The sequence below is a fragment of the Macaca mulatta genome, chromosome 7 (genome assembly GCF_049350105.2).
Source record: "Macaca mulatta isolate MMU2019108-1 chromosome 7, T2T-MMU8v2.0, whole genome shotgun sequence".
In the NCBI taxonomy this organism is placed as follows: Eukaryota; Metazoa; Chordata; class Mammalia; order Primates; family Cercopithecidae; genus Macaca; species Macaca mulatta.
In genome coordinates this window covers 164,242,561-164,262,102 of record NC_133412.1, presented here as the reverse complement: position 1 = coordinate 164,262,102, position 19,542 = coordinate 164,242,561, and the positions used below count along the sequence as shown (strand labels likewise).

General features: G+C 37.7%; 1 protein-coding gene across 5 annotated transcripts in view; it reads left to right on the top strand.

The window, feature by feature from the left end:
• Positions 1-19,542, top strand: part of RPS6KA5 (ribosomal protein S6 kinase A5) — a 198,988-nt gene that overhangs the window by 51,502 nt on the left and 127,944 nt on the right. For all 5 annotated transcript variants that reach the window (XM_028851750.2, XM_001088246.5, XM_077941612.1 and 2 more), the window contains exon 2: positions 8,009-8,080. In XM_028851750.2, coding sequence (XP_028707583.1) covers positions 8,009-8,080 — 72 coding nt within the window. The remainder of the gene's footprint in view (positions 1-8,008; positions 8,081-19,542) is intronic.

The window sequence follows — 19,542 nt, the reverse complement described above, 5'->3', positions numbered from 1 at the left end:
ACCATTCACCAGACTTGCATTTCTTATGCTTTAGATATAGAGCTGTCTTAGTCTGTTCAGGCTACAATGATAAAATACCTTAGACAGGGCCAGGCGTCATGCCTGTAATTCCAGCACTTTGGAAAGCCAAGGAGGGAGGGGTTGCATGAGCCAGGAGTTTGAGACCAGCTTGGGCAACATAGTGAGACCCCGTCTCTGTTAAAAAGAAAAAGCCCGGCAACCTTGGATTAGGTAATTTATAAACAACAGAAATGTATTTTTCACAGTTCTAGGCACCAGGAGATTCAGTGTCTGGGGAGGGCTCTCTGCTTCATAGATGGTGCTTTCTAGCTGTGTCCCCACATTGTGGAAGGGGCCAGCAGGCTCACTCTAGCCTCTTTTATAAGAGCACTAATCTCATCCATGAGGGCTCTGCCCTAGTGACCTAATCACTTTCCAGTGGCCCCACTTCTTAATGTCAACACACTGGGGATTAGATTTCAACATACAATTTTGAAGAGAAACATTCAGACCATAGCAGGGGTCAATAGGGAAAAAAATGGAACAGAAATTGAATTAATTTATCTTTGAAAGGGAGGACCCTGTCCTATGCCTTTTGTAGTTTCAGCACCCAAGACAGGTATTCAATGGATGTTTCTTAAACCGAGCATTACATTGATTCTTGGGTTCACTCTTTCCTCTAGTTTTTACTCAGACCAGACCCTCATTAGTACACATCTTTTTTACTGCAATACTTCATCATTTTTGAGCAATCATTTTTCCTTGCTTCTATGCACATTGTACACTACTGCCAGGAGAATTTTTCTAAAGCATTACTTTTATCAAGTCGAGAGCCATTATTACTTATGGATTCAATTAAAACTAGTTAGTCTGGCCTTCCAGATTTTGAGCCACCTAGTTACATGTACCTATTTTATGTTATGTTTTTCCCACATAAATCAATTGCAGCTAGTTAGAACAGTCCTTTTATTATTCTTTCCTAGGAACATAGTTATTTCTACTTATATCCAGAATTTCCCAGCCATCCTCTCATTTTTTTTTTGCCAGTACAAATCCTGTACTTCTTAGCTAAAGACCAACACATAGCCCAGAACATTGGCCTTTAGTAGGCACTCTTGAATATTGAGTAAATAGGGACCTGTATTCTCAATGAGCTTTTCTAACCAGCTTCGCATGATGATATTCTCCTTCATGTCCACAGACTCCACAGGCCTGTTTATTAACTTACATTTCTCATATCTTATTTCAAGTTTAATAAATGATTAATTCATTGAATAAAATCTGGCATATGAGTGCCTTAGTCATGTACTGAGAAACGTATTTGAAATGGCTTCAAAAGCGTTGTTCTCTTTATTTCTATCTTAATTGTAAAAGTGCTTTTAAATTAAGCCTTTAACATAAGTGAATCATTGGATCTAATCAAATGATTTCAGCACATGCTCTGTGCAATTACATTTGTGCCGCTTAGCTGAAACTATGGCAACAGAGTGAAAAATGCGTTTTTACTGATCATTTTCCTCCATAGGAGTGGGAAGTTCCAAGTCAAACATCTCACAACTTAAAAAAGTTATTATACAAATTATACTTACAGTAGAATTGCTTAGAAAGTTCAGAAGCCATTTATCAGTCATAGGTTTGTGGTGGAAATCCTGGAAGACCATGCCAAGGGTTAACAGTAGTTACCTTTGAGTGTTGGGATTATGGGAGATTTTCAAGGTCTGCTTTAAGCCTATTTTTTCAAAAAACAGTGAACCTGGATAATTTTATAAAGAAAACAACAACAAAGTTATTTAAATCTGAAGGAAAAGACCATTTTCCTTTTATCCTTAAGTTTACTGTTTTTAAAATTACATCAGTCACCACCTCATATCTACTAGGATGGCTACTACCAAAAAAAAAAAAAAAAATAGTAAGTATTGGACAGAATGTGGATAAATTGGAACCCTCTTGCACTGTTGATGGGAATGTGAAAAGGTACATATGAAGGGATTTCACAAAATTCATGGAAAAATTGGTTAAAATTCCTTTGTGAGAGCATTAAAACTATTTATACCTCTTTTTCCCTAGATGATTAAACTTAAGGTATTAATGTAAAAAAATTCTGAGAGCTTTTGAAAGGAGCATGGTTTAAGCTGATTCACGACAGAGATATGCCTGAAGTAGACCTTGAAAAGATTTAAAATATTTATTGATTTAGTCCAAATTTACTAATATTTAACAACTCATGTGGTCATCAGAATTGACACCAGAAACAACTTACGATGTGGTCATACTGCTGTGTACCAGTTGATTAGCTCTATTCTAAGTTTTTGGTTTGTTGATACTCTTTGTTGTTTTGTATATTTGCGAAAAGTTTTCATAAGGCATTCTTTCTATGGGAAGGAGTTAATCTTTTTCTAAGTTAGGATTTAGAGGCTGAAGGTGAGGTTTTGGTGCCACTATGCTGTTATAGTCAGACATCCACAAATTCCCAAACCCTGCTCTCCCAGGCCCCTCTTTTCCCTCAGGAGTCATGAGTGATCCATCTGCAAGGCACAAATAGCTGGTGGGAATCAGAGTACAAATTTAATAAGAGTTGTGCAAACATCCAACACACCAATGTGGAAAACTCTTCTGTAGAAGCTGCATTGGTGCAGGTAGTTTAGGTTTAAGGCCTAAGTGAGGCGTCCTACTTTCCTTCCAACTAACTCCATCTAATTATAATCTTGAGACCAGCATGTTCAGGTATGTGACTTAGAAGGTTAGAATGGGCCGGGTGTGGTGGCTCATGCCCATAATGCCAGCACTTTGGGAGGCTGAGGTGGGCGGATCACCTGAGGTCAGGAGTTTGAGACCAACCTGGTCAACATGGTGAAACCCTGTTTCTACTTAAAAAAAAAAAAAAAAAAGCTGGGTGTGGTGGCGCACGCCTGTAGTCCCAACTACTCAGGAGGCTGAGGCAGGATAATTGCTTGAACCCAGGAGGCGGAGGTTGCAGTGAGCCAAGATTGCACCACTGCACTCCAGCCTGGGCAACAGAGTGAGACTCCGTCTCAAAAAAAAAAAGGTTAGAATGGAGAAGAAGCACCAGGTGTCTTAGTTTCAGGTTTCTTTAACAAAGATACCATATACTAGCTGGTTTAAACAACAAACATTTATTTTTCACAGTTCTGGAGGCTGAGAATTCCAAGATTAAGGTGCTAGCGCTCCAGTGTCTGGTGAGGGCCCACTTCCTGGATTGCAGATGGCAGTCTTCTTGTGTCCTTGCCCGGGGAAAGCAGAGAGAGAGGAAGCATGGTCTCTCCTGTCTCTTCTTATAGGGCACTAATCCTATCATGAGAGTTTCACCCTAATGACCTGATTACCTCCCAAAGGCCCCATCTCTAAATACCATCACATTGGAGATTAGGATTTTAACATACGAATTTTGGAGGATACAAACATTCAGATCATAGCACCAGGTCCCAGGAGAACCCCCGAATCTGCTTAACTAACTACTATGTATGTTGAAGGGAGAAGTGCAAGAGAATGGCCAATCTGTCAGGCCATGGAAGAAATGTGAGGTAAAAAACCAAAGAGAACTTGTATGGAGGCTGATCTTTTAACACAGTGAGTCTACCTATTAATTGTGCCCATTTGGAGTTTTGACTCTTGAGTAAATGAATTAGTCACATTTCTTACCTTTGGGGAGAACTAGAAAGGGGGTTGGGCAAAGGCATGCCTGGCATAGGAAAAGGAGCAAACGTCCTTTTTTCCTACAACTAAAGTACCATCTCCTTTTGGGTGTGAAGAAAGACAGTGTACAATTCTAACAGGTCTGTTTCTGGTACAGTCTGGTCCTAGGCATGCAGGTAGCTTCACATCATCTGAGCAGCATATTTTGGACTTTACTAAAGCATGTGGATGACTCACACGTGCAAATTTCTGCAATTGGTTAATGTTTTATTTCACCTTTAGGGTGAAATAAATGTGTAAATATTATAAGTCTTGTTCTAATATTGTTAATATTATTGTAGAGAAGTTTGAACTCTTGTTCTTAGGTTAACAATTAAGAGAAATTAAATTTATTTTTAGACTTTCATGCACAAAAGCTTTAATCACAATGACAAAATAATAGCATAGGAATGAAAACTATTTAGACACCTAGACTCACATGCTCGAATGTGTTTTTTGTTGCTTAGGATTCTATATAGTAATGATATTTACCATTTCCTCTTACGTGTTTTGTCATCAACACAGTGAAAAAAATCTTTATAATGGACAAATATTCCCCCATGCCTAAATATGATAGAGCTTACTACTGATTTGCTGTCATATGTGTTTACTTACTCTGCTTAATAGATGTAATGGAAAAGACTCAGAGTCAGGAAGAGGGGCAAAAAAAAAATCATATGGTTACTAAGTTCAGGAGCTCTGAGATGGGCCTATATCATATCACCTTTTAAATTTTTATTATACTCTTTTAGATTAATTTGTGAGGGGAGTAAATGAAGTAAAGGCTAGGTACAGCACACACTGTGAAGATTCTGGTGGAAAAATAGTAGACTGTCAAAAACCTGGATGAAACCTCAAAGACTGTAGGCTAAGTAAATGAAGTTGAAAGCCAAGAAACTATGTGTTGTATGATTTAATTTATATGAAATTCTAGAAAAGCTAAAACTATAATGACTGGAATTAGATTATTAGTTACCCGGGAAGTAATTGGCTTCAAAAGGACATCCAGAAACTTTTCAGGGTAATGGAACAGAAATTTTCAGGGTGATGGAACTGTTTTCTATCATGCTTGTGGTGGTGGCTCCATGACTATGTACAATTACCAAAATTCATCAAACTGTTCATTTAAATAAATGAATTTTATTATATGTAAGTTGTACCTTAGTAAAACTTAGAAATATGTTAACTATAGATTTTTGGTGCTCAAATGTCTTTAATTTTTCCTTTGAGCAAACATAAGAACCAAAGGAATGTTACAGTCTCAGACAATAGCTTTGAGGGCTATCGTAAGGATTAAGATTTCTGTATCCTACCCTATCGTAGTTTCAACTGCATGGTTCCCAGGTAAGATTAAGAAAGTGAAGACAAAATAAAGGAGTACATGATAGCAAGCTCGATCTCTGGTTCTGTACCCCAAACTGAAACCTTGACCTTGGTGAGCTGGGCTGGATCACATGGACCTGCTTAAGGACTTACTTGTTCCTTTGCCCTATGCAGATACCCTTTAAGATTGTTTACTGGAATCTTGCCATTCTTAAGCAAGGAAATTCCAAAAAATCTAAACTCTAGCAGAAACGAGGTGGAAGAGAGTGGTTTTTCTTCATAAGCCTAGGGCTAAACTCTTTTCAGGACCAGCATTCTTGAGTTTTTCTAAGACCTAGGACTTGAGTTATGGGAGAAAGAAGAACCTCTCCCAAGCTCTGCCTTACCTACCAGCCACCTGGGAATAGTATTGGTGGAAAAGCAATAAAAAGAGTAAACGAAACTCTCAGCTGCCAAAGTAATGAGAGGAGGAGCCAAAGAGAACATACCTTGAGCTGCTTCTCATCACCTGGAAACCTTCAACCCTGAGTATAGAAGGCACTGATGCCCTTCATCTTGAGCCCTGGGGATAGGAGGTTGGAGAAGCCTTGAGTTCCTGTAGCGGGCAAAGTGTTAATTTATGTCAGAAACAAAATAATAGAGGTAGTAGATAATGAACAAAAACAGCCTTTCACAAATTATCTGAACAATCTTTGTGATTGACTAGGGTTTCCTGGGTAGTATACATTGTAAAAGAAAGGGTAATTAATTTATAACCTTTTAAAAATTTCCTATGAAAGTTAATTCTGTGTATCAAAAAATAACTCCTTATCTTCTTAGTGTAACAGCAAATATAGATAAGTAATATATAAATATAAAGCAAATATAAATATAGATATAATCTAGTATATGAACAATGCTTTTGGAAAGCTGGGCTTGTACATATCTCAGTAAATAAAAAAGGAGTCCTAATAGTAAGAACTAGGAGTAATTATTTTTAACACATGACTCTTTAATAATAATGTCTTAAGCTTTTTTTACATAATAAAATAATAGAATTTAACATTAGAAGAGAGCCAAATCATTATTTCAAAAGTGGTTGTCTCTCATGAGTTTGGCTTTTTATAAAATCTGCTTGACATATTAGAGAAAAATAAGCCATTGTGTGTTTATTTTAAAATACTACCTATGTTTTTGGTATTAATTTTAGATCTATATTGATGTCAGTGTGAACTCTAGGCTGGGCCATGTACATTGACTTGTTCTTACTATAAAATTATACATTGACAGTAAAACTCTTAAAAATGGAAAATAGAATGGTGGTTCCCCGGTCTGAGAGAAGAGGGAAGAGGGCAGTTGTTGTTCAATGGATATAGTTTATTTTGCAGAATGAAAAGGTTCTAAAGATCTGTTGCATAACAACGTACATATGGTTAACAATACTGTATACTTAAAAATGGTTAAGATGGTAAATTTTATGTTATGTATTTTCAACCACAATTTTTTAAAATTTTAAATTATGAGTTTAGTTAAACTTTGGAAAGACACTGAAATTATTTATGCCCTGAAGCTTTTAATTCCAAAAGTTCTTAGTTGAGTTTTATTTTCTTAAAGTTGTAGTCCCAAAGCATTAATTTATTTACAAATCCTTATATATAATACTGCTTATTGGCACACAGCAAGCACTATATAAATTTAACTCATTTAATCCTCATTAAATTCTATGTGGTAGGTATTATTTTGTTTTCTGTCATTTTATAATGGCCATTTTCTAATATACAGAGAATTTGAAAGAATTGTATGTTGAATACCCTTATACTCACTACCTAAATTCTGCAAGTAGTATTTTGTTGTATTTGCTTTTGACATACGTGTTCATAGCTATATTTATTTATAAATTTATCTTATTTAAAAAAATACATTTCAAAGTAAATCGCAGATATCAGTATGCTTTGAGGATAAGTAGTTTGATGCCCATTTACATTATTGGGCACTGAGACACAGACAAGTAATTTGGCAAGGTCACACAGCTTTTAAATGGCATAACTAGGATTTGGATCAAGCCTTTCTTAACCACTTCTGCAGAGTACTAGTTCACATAATATTAATAGATACTACCTTAAAAATAATTTTGTGGTTAAATAAATTGACAAATGTATCTTAGTCTTGATGATCTACATGCATATTTTCATAACACAGGATCTGTAAGGTTCAGCCGTAAAGAAATCATGTAACTTTGTTTAAGCCCACCATTTCCACATTTATTCTACCAAAGCACTCTGCTCCCCACCTCTCCCCCAAACAGAACACCTATTTTAAGATAGGACTAGAATTCAATGGAATATGTTATGGAAAATGCTAATTTATAAGATATCCTAATTTTATTTGTTCAAGACAGAATACATTTTTGAAGAGTTTATATTTTTAAACATAGTCCTAAAATTTTAGAGCTGACAGGGATCCTAGAGTTCATTGAGACTAACACTTTCATTTCAGAGATGTAGTAATGGAGACATAGAGTATTCAAGTGACGAATGCATACTATATCATGTCCAGGTATTTAGTGGCAGAAGTGGAACTAGAACCTACCCTAGAACCTGGGGATGACATTTAACTTAATTGATACTCAGTAAATGTTTGTTGAATAAATTAATACATCTTCTCAATCCATCCAGTTTTTCCCCACTATGTATCTGTCTACATATTAGAATATTCATTTGTTTTTGGAGTATATTGGTCAGTAGAGAGTCTAATAAACACTTTAATTTATGTTAATCTTTGGTACAAATGATATATATAGTTCCTAAATTCCAAAAAAAGTTTTATTGTAATGTATAACATACAGAAATTTATGTAAAATATGCTATACTATTTAACAAATAATTATAAAGCAACCCCTGGTTAATCACTCAAGTCAAGAAATAGAGCATTGCTGGTACCTGAGAAGCCCCCAGGAGCCTTCTTCTATTGCTGACCCTCTTAATTTTTTTTTCTCTCTCTTTTTTTCTTTTAGCTAATTTGACAGGACATGCAGAGAAGGTGGGGATAGAAAATTTTGAGCTCCTGAAGGTCCTAGGAACTGGAGGTAAGTCTTAAGTTAATTTTTAAGGAAAAAAAGAAGTACTTATTATATCTGTGATGAAGGATTGATATCCCCAATATAGAAATTAAAATTTAAAAAGCATGAGGAATCCATTAGGAGAACGTCAAAGAACATGAACAGACTATTCATAGAAGCACAAAAGGCAAAAAATTAAAAGAATTGGCAAAGATTTAGGGAAACCAGTCCCTTTTACTGTGCTGTTGGGAATGTAAATTAGTTCAGCCTTACACAGGACACAATATTTTATTTTATTTTATTTTATTTATTTTTTTTTGAGATGGAGTCTAGCTTTGTTGCCCAGGCCAGAGTGCGGTGGCATGATCTCGGCTCACTGCAACCTCTGCTTCTTCGATTCAAGCGATTCTCCTGCCTCAGCCTCCTGAGTAGCTGGGATTACAGGTGCCTGCTACCACGCCCGGCTAATTTTGTATTTTTAGTAGAGATGGGGTTTCACCATGTTGGCCAGAGAGATCTCGAACTCCTGAGCTCAAGTATTCCTCCCTCTTCGGCCTCCCAAAGTGCTGGGTTAATAGGCGTGAGCCACTGCGCCCATCCAGGACGCAATATTTTTAAAACTCACTAACATTGATAGAGTGCTTGTTAGATGCCAAGTACTCTGTGGAGGACTTTGTATTGATTGTCTTATTCAGTCTTCATTTAACTCTATTGATATTCAATGCACATAATTTGTAATAATGAAAAACCTAAGACTGTTTAGAAACCCAACAATAGGGCTTTGGTTAAATGGAACATGGGTCTATATGTTCTATAATGTATGTAATGGATTAACATGAGCTACTTTTATTAATACTTTGGAAGGCTCTCCAAAATAAGTTTTAAAAAAGCTACAGAAGAGAATGTACAATATACAAAACATATGAGTAAATATAAATATCTACATGTATATATGGATGTGGAAAATATCTGCATGTATATATATATGTATGCAGAAAAATTTCTAGGTGCCTGGGTGTGGTGACGTATGCCACCATAGCACTTTGGGAGGCACTTTGGGAGGCCAAGATGGGAAGATCCCTTGAGGTCAGGAGTTCAAGACCAGCCTGAGAAACATAGTGAGACCTCATCTCTACAAAAAATAAAGAAAAGAAAAATCTCTGGGATATACATGGTTATGTACACTAAAATCTTAGTGGTAGCGGGATTTTACATGATCTTGGTTTTGTGCTTTGAACTTTCCTTTGCCTTCTGGATTTTTGCTACCACTGCTGCTCTTGCTGCTCAGGAATCAGGGCTGACTTAAGGGGGATATGACCTATGCAGTTGTAGAGATCCCTGCACATACAAGAACCCCACATTTGGTGTAATGCTCTGCTATCACTGTTCTGAAATTATTAGTAATTCATGAACAAAGCACCGCATTTTCAGTTTTATGCTAGGCCTTGCCAGTTACGCAGCTTCTTGTCATGTGTATGTTTCCTATTCAGTTCTCTCCCTGGACTGTGTTGCTCTGCAGTCACTGCTGCTATGAGAACTGACTTCTGTCATTTTTCTCCCATCAGGTCAAGGTACAAAGGAGGCCTTTAGCTCTTCCCCACCCTCCCCCCATTCTCAGCAGGCCTAGAATCTCTTGTCCTGGAAGACCAGGGAGAGCCTCAGACGACAGACCATTTTTCTTCTCCACTACAGTTTAGCTTCACACTCTCAGGGACCTCAGAGTTCTAGCCCCTGACAGGATGGATTACACCTGTCCATATAGGGGTATCTGCCCATCCCTTCCAAAATGCCAAGCATTATAGCGAGAGAAAAAGCCTTTCTCTTGAGGCTTCTGTAATCAATACCAGCCACTTCTCTAGCCTCATGTCTGTTTTTTGTTTTGTTTTGTTTGCTTTTTGAGACAAAGTCTAGCTCTGTCACCCAGGCTGGAGTGCAGTGGCTCAACCTTGACTGACAACAACTTCCGCCTCCTGGGTTCAAGCGATTCTTCTGCCTCAGCCTCCTGAGTAGCTAGGATTACAGGCATGCGCCACCATGCCTGGCTAATTTGTTGTCTTTTTAGTAGAGACGGGGTTTCACCATGTTGACCAGGCTGGTCTCAAACTCCTGACCTCGTGATCCGCCTGTCTCAGCCTCCCAAAGTGCTGGGATTACAGGTGTGAGCCACCGCACCCGGCCTGCCTCACGTGTGTTTGAGTTCACTTATGTAAGCTGTCTTTAGATCATTTAGTAATGAGCCTTCATCTACGGCCCTGCTGTATAAGGTCTTTATAACCTCCCTGAGTAGTTTAGCATGCCATATAGGCCCAATTTTTACAGCTACCAGTGTATAAGCACAATGAATAGTTTATTCCCATCAACTAAGCATGTTATTGTCGGAAATTTAGTTTAACTGTCAACTTGGAGATGTTATTGTACATTTCCACCTTCAGATAATTTGTTCATATGTATTTTTTAAAAACCCAAGCTCTACCCCACTTGCATTTCTAAGAAATCATGCTTTCAAAATATCAAAATAATATCCTTTATTTCTACCTTTATTTCCTGTTTCAAAGGCAATATCTACTCAAAGGGGAAAGAGGGTCACATTTTCTGTGGTGACTCATTTCCCTTAAAAATAGTGCTTGTGACATCTGGTCAAAACTTCTTAAGGTTGATATATATTATAGATTGTTTTTATAATATCTTTTATCTGCATGTTTTTATCTGTTTTATCTGTATGTGGCTTTTTTTTCTTGGTAACAACTTTATTGCGATATAACTCATGTACCATATTGTTCCATCATTTAAAGTGTGCAATTCAGTGGTTTTAGTATATTCACAAAGTTGTGCAGCTATCACCACAGTCAATTTTATATCATTTTCCTTACCTCAGAAAGACACCCGGAACCTTTTAACTATTAATGCCCAAGCAAGCTCACCATCCTCCCCAGTCCTAAACAACCAGTAACTGAATTTTCGTATCTATATATTTGCCTCTTCTGGACATTTCATATAAAGGTAAACATACAAATGTGTAGTCCCTGGTGACCAACTTCTTTCACTTAGCATAATGTTTTTCTAGGTTCTTTCATGTTGTAGTACACATCAGTACTTCATACCTTTTTTTTTTTTTTTTTTTTTAAACGGAGTCTTACTGTGCCACCCAGGCTGCAGTGCAGTAGCCCGATCTCACTGCAACCTCCACCTCCCTGGTTCGAGTAATTCCCCTGCCTCAGCCTCCGGAGTAGCTGAGATTACAGGTGCACGCCACCATGCTCGCCTAATTTTTTTGTATTTTTAGTAGAGATGGGGTTTCACCATGTTTGCCAGATTGGTCGCGAACTCCCGACCTCAGGCAATCCGCCTGCCCCAGCCTCCCAAAGTGCTGGAATTACAGATGTGAGCCACCATGCCCCGCCAGTACTTCATACTTTTTATGACTTACTATTTCATTGTACAGATATACCACATTTTGTCTCTTTGTTCATCAGGAGATGGACATTTGGGTTGTTTCCATGTTTTGGCTGTTATAAGTAATGCTGCTTTGGAGATTAGCCTGGGCAAAATAGTGAGACACCCATCTTGACAAAAATTTAAAAATTGGCTGGGCATGGTGTGGTATGTGTCTGTAGTCCTAGCTACTTGGGAGGCTGAGGTGGGAGGATTGCTTGAACAGTTTGAGGCTGCAGTGAGCCATGATTGTGCCACTGTACTCCACCCTAGGCAACAGAGCAAGACTCTCTGTCTAAAAAAGAAACAAATAGATAAATATAATGCTGCTATGAACGTTCATGTACAAATTTTTGTATGAACATATGTTTTTGTTTTTCGTTTTCAGATACTTTATAAAAAGTCATGCACACTTTTAAATATTTTGAATACAAGGTTCTGTAAATTCTCTCAAGTTCTGTTTAAAGTAATCCTTGATGTGAGAATCATCTTCCTTTTTTGCTACAGGTTAGGTTAAATAATTTTAAAACAGGAAGAAATCTGAATGATCTTCCTTTTTTACTACAGGTTAGGTTAAACAATTTTAAAACAGGAAGAAGTCTGTGACAGAAAAATATTATATGCTTAAACTTTAATCATAATCTATATTGCCTGAAGAGTTCATAGTGTCTTGGCATGTTTCCTGCCATCTGCCATTTAGATGGCAGAATTCCATCTAACTTATCTATAATCCAATACTATAAAATTGCCAGGAAAATAGGATTTGGGTAAACAGAAATTTTCTTAGTGGTAACTTATGCATAGTAGTTTCTCAAATATTTTTGAATGAATGGATGAGTATACTTATTCCATATAGTAAGGGATCTTGTTATATGTAAAGGTCCTTGAAAATTTGAAAACAAATTGCTATTCTTATTTGCAATGTTTCCATGACTTTCCATGTTTTAGAGATGCCTTTTTCATATTAAAGTTTCAGAAATGTCAGTTTTTATGTTTTTTATCAAAAGCAAAACTTAGTAAAAATATTAGTACAATTGATCAAATGAAACTGCTGTTTATATACTTTTAATTAACCCAATTCTTATTTATTTTAAAAATAGATTTATAGCAGTTTTTAAAGAAAACATTATCTCAGACTGAGATAGATATGGTCAAAGCTAAACAACTTTAATCTGTAATAATAGATAACTTCTCTATAGCAAAATAGACATAGCATCTACAGAACCTTCTCAAGGACACTATTAAAATGTAATATTAATGATTAATTTCACCATTGAATTTTACAGTACATAACAAGAACAATGAGACTAATCCTATCCATTGATCTGTTAATTTAATGTATGCAGTATATTCCAACTACAGAAGCAGAAAGAAAAAGGCAATCTTAGGGCCTGGTGCAGTGGCTCATGCCTGTAATCTCAGCACTTTGAGAGGCTGAGGTGGAAGTATCACTTGACCCCAGGAGTTCGAGACTAGCCTGGGCAACATAGTGAGATTTCATCTCTACTGAAAAAAAAAAAAAAAAATTAGCCTGAGGTGTTGTAACACTCACTTATAGTCCCAGCTACTAGGGATGCTGAGGCAGGAGGATCTCTTGAGTCTGGAAGGTCGAGGCTACAGTGAGCCATGATTGTGCCATTGCTCTCTAGCCTGGGAGATAGAGCAAGACCCTGTCTCACTATAGCTTTGAACTTCTGGGCTCAAGCAGTCCTTTCACCTCGACCTCCTGAGTAGCTGGGACTGGAAACATGTTCTACCACACGCAGCTTGCTTGCGTGTTTATTTATTTAGTAGAGACAGGGTCTTGTTATGTTGCCCAGGCTGGCTTCAAACTCCTGGGCCCAAGAAATCCTCCTGCCTTGGCTTCCCAAAGTGCTGGGATTGCAGGCATGAGCCACTGCATGTGGCCACCGTCATTATTAAACCCCTAAAGTGCTAGATAAGGAATTTTCCTTACTCTTGCCAGGTGATCTATGCAGTTGAGTAGTCTTTCTATCAACTGCATAGATCACCTGGCAAGAGTAAGAAAAGTTCTTAAGCTTGAAAAAATAAAATGGGAGCAGGAATTTAGAGAAGCAAATAAGCTGCCTGAGGGCACAAGTTATGCTGGAGAAATCCACCAGTGAATTGTGAACTAGTTCTTTGGGTTTACCATTTTCATACTTTGTATATAGGAGATAGCCTCTAAGGCACTCAAGAGGTAGAGAAGGCTACTGCTCAGTAAAAGAGTAAATGAGAAAATAAAAATCTAGCCTGCAAAGGCAGATGGAGGGGAAACTTTTCTGGCTTCGCATTGGCTTTGGGTGAAAGAAACAGATAAGTAGTAAAAGCCTTCCCTGAGTCACAACCTTAAACCAAACATCATACAGGTTTGCAGCTTCAGTTTGTTATCCACTTACGTGATTAAAAAAAAAAAAAAAATCCCGGCCAGGCACGGTGGCTCATGCCTGTAATCACAGCACTGCTTGAGGCTGAGGCAGGCGGATCACCTGAGGCCAGGAGTTCAAGGCCAGCCTGGCCAACATGGGAAAACCCCATCTCTACTAAAAATACAAAAATTAGCCAGGCGTGGTGGCAGGCACCTGTAATCCCAGCTACTGTGGAGGTCGAGGCAGGGAGAATTGCTTGAATCCGAAGGTGGAGGATGCAGTGAGTCACTGCACAGAGGAAGACTCCATCATATATATATGTATATCACACAAACAAGTATGAATTTAGTTTATTCTACTTACGAGTTGGTAGTGTTCCCAACAGCACTAGCAAAGCAAACGTAAATCTTCTCTGGAAGATTTACTTAGATCTTAAGGAAATAGCAAAGAAAGTTTTACAGACATGATTTTACTATCAAAAATCACAAACATCCAAGAAGCAAAGCACTATGAGTGAAAGAAGTGGAAACAACAAATAGTAGAATTAGACCTAAAGAGACTGTTGGAATTATTAGATATCAAATATAAATGTGTATTTTTTTAATTAAAAAGAGATTTGGTTGTAATATTACGGAATAATACATGCTAAAAAATGACCAGATCGGAAAAAGAACCAGTAGTCCTTCTAGGAGTGAAAAAACAATTCAAAGTATAAACTCAATGGATGGTTTACTAGTAGATGAGATATAGCTAAAGAGAAAATTAGTGTGGATTGGAAGATAGATTTGAAGATAATATGCAGAATATAGAATGGAGAAAAAAGAGATAGCATATGAGAGAACTATTAAGACATAGAGGATAGGCCAGGTATGGTGGCTCACAACTGTAATCCCAGCACTTTGGGAGGCTGAGGTGGGAGGATCCCCATCTGTCTGGGCAACATAGTGAGACCCTGTCTCTAGAAAAACAAACTAACTTAGCTGGGCATGGTGGTGCATGTATGACTGTAGTCCTAGGCACTCAGGAGGCTGAGGTGAGAGGGTTGTTTGAGCCTGGGAGGTCAAGGCCACAGTGAGTTAGGATCACATCACTACACTCCAGCCTGGGTTGACAGGTTGTCTCAAAAAAAAAAAAAAAATAGAGAATAGACAGAGAAGATACAACATTTTTCTAATCAGACTTTCAGAAGGAGCTAATAGAATGAGTAGAGGCACTGTTCAAAGAAATAATAGCTGGGAGTTTACAGGATTAAACGTGAATTTGCAGAGAGCAAATCTATGCATACAAATATAAAGAAATTCTTATGTAGATACATCAGAGAGAAACTGATGAACACAAGAGACAGAGAAATACCTGAAAAGCCGTCAAAGAGAAAAGACTTATTTATAAAGGAACAACAATTAAACAGTGGACTTTACAACAGCAACCCTGGAAGCCATGTAAAGTGGAATAATATCTTCAAAATGCCCAGAGAAAATAGCTGTTAATCTACAATTGTATACTCAGCAAAACTGTTTTCCCTAAGTGTGGGCAAAAAGACACTTGTGTTTTTTTTTGTTTTTTTTTGTTTTTTTTTTTGAGACGGAGTCTCGCTCTGTCACCCAGGCTGGAGTGCAGTGGCACGATCTTAGCTCACTGCAACCTCCACCTCCTGCGTTCAAGTGATTCTCCTGCCTCAGCCTCCTGAGTAGCTGGGACTACAGGCGCATGCCACCATGGCTGGCTAATTTTTGTATTTTTAGTAGAGACGGGGTTTCACCATATTAGCCAGGCTGGTGTGGAACTCCTGACCTCGTGATCCACCCGCCTCGCCCTCCCAGAGTGCTGAGATTACAGGCGTGAGCCACCACACTCAGCCAAAATTTTCAAACATACAAAAGCTGAATGTGTTTTCTACCAATAGGTCCCCTATGACAATTTTAAAAGAAGTAGTTTTAGGAGGAAGGAAAATAATCCCTGGAGAATTTTCCGAGATGCAAAAAGGATTACCGAACAAACAGTCTAAAGCATACTGACTGTGTAAAGCTGTGGTCACGATGTCTCATTTGTGAAGTTGAAAAAAGAAAACTAAAAAATTGGACAAAATAGCATTTAATTTGGGAGGTGGACAGGAGTTAGTTTTCTGACGTAATGTTCCTCAAAGTTTAACATGCATAGTAATCTTGAAATGTGTAAATTACCAAACTGATTGAAAAAGGTGTGAGAAACCTGCATAGTCCTATAACTGTTAGATTGGTCAGTAAGTAAAAATCCTTCTATTGGGAAGACATTCAGTACAGTTTTAAGAATGAGTTCTGCCACACGTTCAAGGCATAGATAATTCTGATCTTCCACAAACTCTTTCAGAGAACAGGAAAAGGGGGATTATTTCCTCCAACTCATTGTATGGGTCCAGTATAACGTTGATTTCAAAAAATACACTAGGACAGTAAAAAAAGGCAGATTATCAGCCCATTTTTGTATATGTGAAAATTTTAATACCAAATTTGTATAATCAAACCTTGTGTGTATTTTCTTTCAACACATTTTATACTTTGACTCATTATCTATTATACCTCCACATTGAGTAGACTGGTCACAGGCCTTGAAGACAATTCTACAAAGCTAGGAAACAGTTCACCTGTAATTTTTTTTACCTTTGCATTTCCATTTCATGCGTGTGCAGTTTTATAATGGATCAGTTGTCGGCCATGGAGACTGCTTTTCCTTTTCGCCAGCTGACAGTGTAGTCTCTTAGGAGAAAATGGGATAACTAAGAAATGTCATTGTGAGTATATCTCATTTAAAAAATCACAGTTTTGATGACTAAATGGAGTAGGTGGAAGCTTTTATTATGAATATAATAAAATCTCAATTTTTATTCAAAAATTTTACCACTAATCTTTCAGTTTCATTACCTTTTTAAGATAATTTTTTTTTCAGCACTACTTAGAATAATAGAAAAGCCTCATCAGATGTCTTCATGTGTCATGTAAGGTTTTCTTTGGAAATGAAACTGAAAACTCTTCTGATGAATTAATTTCTATATATTTAAACTAGAAAAAATGCTATTCATCAAATATCTTGAAGGCTTTGTAGAATATTTAAATATGAAAGATTTACTTTTTGACATTTAAATACATATAATATTCATTAAAATCTTTTTTACTCAGATTGACTTGCTTCTCTTGAACTGTCTAGTTTCCTTTGGCCTATCACTAATCTTCTTGATCAGTTTTCCAAGCTGGAAACTTTTAATGTTGGATTCTTTTTGGATTCTTCTCTATTTTGGTCTCTTTCTCTTTCTCTTTTTTTTTTTTTTTTTGAGATGGAGTCTCACTCTGTCACCCAGACTTGAGTGCAGTGGTGTGATCTCAGCTTGCTGCAACCTCTGCCTCCCAAGTTCAAGCTATTCTCCTGCCTCAGCCGCCCAAGTAACTGGGATTACAAATGTGCACCACCATGCCTAACTATTTTTTGTATTTTTAGTAGAGACAGCGTTTTACCATGTTAGCCAGGCTGGTCTCAATCTCCTGACCTCAAGTGACCCACCTGCCTTGGCCTTCCAAAGTGCCGGGATTACAGGTGTGAGCCACTGCGCCCAGCCCAGCCTCTTTACTTCTATTTTCTCACAAAGTCCTATAATTTTCCCTTTAAAGTGATCCTTGGATTTACCTTTTCTGGGCCTATGAACAGAAAGTGCTATCACTCATTTTACCTTATGTATGGATTCTTTCAAGGGGTGTCTTAACCTGTCTGCCTTTCTATATGCTTTCTCTTCCATTTATGCATTTTAATATCATACTGTTATACATAATATACAGTCTTATTAAAATACAACATTTTCATGCAGTTTTCCTATTTAAGAACTTATACTGCATTTTTTCCCAGTTAACTATTCAAGCCAAAATTCTTGCCTTGCTTTCAGTTTCCCGTGTTACCTTTTTTCACCCAGCTTACCCTGATATTCTGCCTACTTTCTATTTTTTTTCCCCCAACTTTTATTGTAGGTTCGGGGGTACATATTCAGGTTTGTTACCTGAGTAAATTGCCTGTTGCTGGTGTTTGGTGTAAAAATGACTTAGGTAGTGAGCATAGTACCCTATATGTAGTTTTTCAGCCATCACTGTCTTCCTACCCTCTCCCCTCAAGTAGGCCCTAGTATCTATTGTTTCCATTTTTATTTCCACGTGTACTCAATATTTAGCTCCCACTTATAAGTGAAATCATTTTCTTTTCCTACATCAGTTCGCTTAGGAAAATGGCCCCCAGCTGTATCCATGTTGCTGCAAAGGACATGATTTCATTTTTTTAAATGGCTGCATAGTATTCTGTGGTGTATATATGTACCATATTTTCTTTATCCAGTCCACCATTGATGGGCATCTAGGTTGATTCCATGTCTTTGCTATTTTGAATAGTGCTGCAGTGAACATGCAATGAACATATGAGTACATGTGTCTTTTTGGTAGAATGATTTATATTCCTTTGTGTATATACGTGGTAATGGGATTTCTGGGTTGAGTGGTAGTTCTTTTTAAAGTTCTTTGAGAAATCTCAACTGCTTTCCACAATGGCTGATGTAATTTACATTCCCACTAGCAGTATATAAACGCTCCCTTTTCTCCACAACCTCACCAGTATCTGTTATTTTTTTACTTTTGAACAATAGCCCTTCTGACTGGTGTGAGATGGTATCTCATTGTGGTTTTTATTTACGTTTCTCTGATGATTAGTGATGCTGAACATTTTTTCATATGCTTGTTGGCCGTGTATATATTTTCTTTTGAGAAGGATCTATTCATTTCCTTTGCCCATTTTTTAATGGGGTCATTTGTTTTTTGCTTGTTGATTTGTCCGCCTACTTTCTAGTCCGGTTTGTTTTCCTTCACTTGCCTACAATTATGTGTATTTTTCCACCCTCTGATGCCCTGCCTTATCTTGTTCCCCCATTGGTAGTACTCATCTTTTTTTCCACCTGTCCAAATCCTGCCCAGATTGCTTTATTCTCTGGACTGTTGCACTGAGCCCTCCATAGAGAGCATAGCACTGACTTGTTCTCTGAATTTTCTTCACATCTGCAATCTTTCCTCTAGATTGTAAGCTCTTAAGATCATCCCTATATATTTTTCCAACCCTGTTGCTCTGTGCCCCTACCTGCCCATAATCCAGCATCGTATGAAGTATAATAATAGTCTATCAAGTATGTCATTTATGCTGTTGTCTCTGGCATTACTCTTCAGATTGATACGCAAAAGCCCAGGAAATATCTTTGGTTCATCTTTTAGAATTTGTGTGATGATGAAATTTTGGGTTATTTTGGGGAATATTGATTATATTTTTATTTCTTTTTTTTTTTTTTTTGAGACAGAGTCTCACTTTGTTGCCCAGGCTGGAGTGCAGTGACACGATCTCTGCTCACTGCAAGCTCTGCTTCCCAGGTTCACACCACTCTCTACCTCAGCCTCCCAAGTAGTTGGGACTACAGGCGCCCGCCACCACGCCCGGCTAATTTTTTGTATTTTTGGTAGAGATGAGGTTTCACCATGTTAGCAAGGATGGTCTCAATCTCCTCACCTTGTGATCCGCCCGCCTTGGCCTCCCAAAGTGGTGGGATTACAGGCATGAGACACCGCGCCTGGCTCTTTATATCTTTTTAAATCTCTTCTGCTGCCTTCCTTTTGACCATTTTGCCTTCTTTGAGCTATC